Genomic DNA, 2,962 nt, shown 5'->3' on the forward strand with positions numbered 1-2,962 from the left:
CAGTAACATGAACACTGTAATGTAACCATTTTTCCATTAGGCGCTTTCAGTTCTCTCTCTCTCTGTGTTCACCAGCGGAGATGCAGCAGTGTCTGGTGAACGCGGGTGATGTGGGCTGTGGGATGTTTGAGTGCTTCAACAACAACTCCTGCGATATCCGTGGACTACACGACATCTGCTTAACATTCTTACACAACGCGGGCAAATTTGACTCCCAGGTTTGACCACTTATTTACTCTGATCACAAGGATTTTCTAAGCTTTCCAAATGTTATTGCTATAGTAATTAACTGTAGGTAAAGTCTGTCAAGACAAACTTTGATGTTGACTTGACAAAGCCTTCTCTGAATGTTCAAATTAGTTTTAAAAGTTTGATGACATTAAGACAAACAGCTACATAGACAGACAGACAGACAGACCCGTTAAAACATTCAATCAATGTAAGTCTATGGAATTTCTGAGATTCGACGGTCTGCTGTACAAAAGCCGTAATTCCAATCAGTTAGAAAAATCATAGCAACCCGAGTCAGAACAGCTTAAAGGTCTGTGCCGAGTTTGTGGGATATAGCTTGAAATCCGCTGGAGGAGTGAGTTAATTTAGTCTTGTTTAAGGATTTTGGGAAAACCCTAAACCAAGGGTCGGTTGCATAAATCTGTTTTAGACTAATCTTACAAGTTAGTTTTCTACTCTAAAATTTTGATCTTAACTTGAATAAAAACTTAGATCGGTCTAATTTAAGACAAAATTCAATTCATTTTTATATAGCACATTTAAAAACAACTTTGTTGACCGAAGTGCTTCACAATCAAGAATCTAGAAACAGTTAAGAGATTAAGAATGATGGAAACATCACCACACATAACATACATATAAACAATATAAATTCAACAGGAAAGACTATATATTAAAAAGGACAGTGTATGTGAAGCTAACTCCAGTTTAAGTTCCCTAGACTCAAAAGCAAGAGAAAAGAGATAAGTTTTCAGTTGAGACTTGAAGACCTCAACAGATGGGGCCAAAAAAGTGTAAGCCTGCAGAACCCTATTTTAACTTTTGTTTACATTCTATGTTGCCATGGAAAATAACTGTCAACTGAGCTAGTGGGGGCTTCAGTTTAAGGGCTGAAAGGGGCTGGAGTTGAGACTTTGTAGAAAACTTTGACTCTTATGATTGTAACAAAAATTCCATTTTTTTTTCTTCATTAAAATCACCTAATTTGTTCATTTGAATCGATTTTGAAGCATTGTATTCTTCTAATATGCAAATATTTTCAGTGAAGGGAAACTGTCTACTGTCTGACATTTTTTTTATGTCTTTCAGTGTCTTAAGTTTCCCACAATGCAATGTGAATTAGACTGTCTTACTAAAGACAGCTGGGAATTAGTTTTATGCTAAAAATGTCCATTTTATTTAGTTAGTCAGACTAATTGTTAGACGAAGTCTTAAGTAAATGGCTATGTTTATGCAACTGGCCCCAAGTCTGTAGACTTGTATGTTGGATTTTTTCAAGCCAACATAATTATAGTTACACATATATTACGGACATAGTAATGTTGTTTACCATATTAAGGTTCCGTTCTTGTGGAATCTAGCCTACTTACTTTCCAATGTGTATCTCACTGAGAACTGAGAGAAATATCATTAGACATACTTAAGCTGAAATTGACATTGTAAGCATTTTGCCATAAATTACATGTTCTAACAGCTAACTCTTGCATTACCACAGGGAAAATCATTCATCAAAGATGCGCTGAAGTGCATGGCCAACGGACTGCGCCACAAGATCAGCTGCGTCAGCCGCAAATGTCTGGCTGTTAAAGAGATGGTGTTTCAGCTGCAGTGGGAGTGCTTTGTCAAACACAACTTCTGTGCTGCAGTTAGAGAGAACATCAATGCCATGGTGGAGATGATCCACTTCAAAGACCTGTTTCCCAAAGGGTGAGTCATTCAATAACAGACATGCAGAAAAGGTCTTCAGAATGTCATTGTGTCCACTCAAGTGTATTCAACAATATATATTGTAATAACCCAGTTAAATTGCTTGACAAGGGTAGTGTTATTTGCTGTGTTGACATACTTCCTATTGTAACAGGACATAACAAACAAACAAAGGTCAGCTTTTAGTTTACATCACAGGTGTAAACCATGATTTTCTACATGCTATTGCTAGTCAGAGGCAGGTGGTATTAGGGACATTTTAATTCTAGAGAAGACTTTATTGGACAAACATCTGGAAACACCCAATATATTTTTACCAATATTTTTAATAATTTTTCTCAGCAGGAGAATTTTAAATGGGTAAATCTGCAATACATTTTTGTCAACTTTTTAGAGTACACTAGCATATATATGACTTCAAAGCTAACAGACATGAACGAAACCCACAAAACTCACTCATTTCACCCCCTCATCCATTTTTTTGAAATGAAGGTCCCACCTCTTTATTTTTCCTCAACCTTTCTCTTATGAATAGTGTAACAATGAAAAAAATGCCAAAATTGCAAACAAATTTTTTTCTAATAGCTTTATTATTATAAGTGTATAGGGTCATTAGTGATCCAAGATATGTAAGGTTGTCACCATACAGTATATAATATATATATTTTATATATTATTATTTCATATCTACATTTACTATCACAGGATATCTATTTATTTGTTTATTACAAAAGAAAGTAGTACTATACTACATACAAATGACTGCTATGAAGGTTTTCTGTGCAACAACAGTGAATTATCAATATCCCATATGCATTTACACATACGGTATATACAGTTGTGCTCAAAAGTTTGCATACCCTGGCAGAAATTGTGAAATTTTGGCATTGATTTTAAAAATATGACTGATCATGCAAAAACACTGTATTTTATTTAAGGATAGTGATCATATGAAGCTATTTATTATCACATAGTTGTTTGGCTCCTTTTTAAATCATAATGATAACAGAAATCACCAAAAGGG

The 2,962-nt window shown here is 34.9% G+C and overlaps 1 protein-coding gene across 1 annotated transcript in view; it reads left to right on the forward strand.

Annotated features, from left to right (window-relative positions):
• Positions 1-2,962, forward strand: part of LOC127430514 (uncharacterized) — a 39,095-nt gene that overhangs the window by 30,306 nt on the left and 5,827 nt on the right. Inside the window, exons 5-6 of the mRNA XM_051680344.1 lie at positions 76-218; positions 1,727-1,938. Coding sequence (XP_051536304.1) covers positions 76-218; positions 1,727-1,938 — 355 coding nt within the window. The remainder of the gene's footprint in view (positions 1-75; positions 219-1,726; positions 1,939-2,962) is intronic.

Source organism: Myxocyprinus asiaticus, chromosome 40, assembly GCF_019703515.2.
Source record: "Myxocyprinus asiaticus isolate MX2 ecotype Aquarium Trade chromosome 40, UBuf_Myxa_2, whole genome shotgun sequence".
NCBI lineage: Eukaryota > Metazoa > Chordata > Actinopteri > Cypriniformes > Catostomidae > Myxocyprinus > Myxocyprinus asiaticus.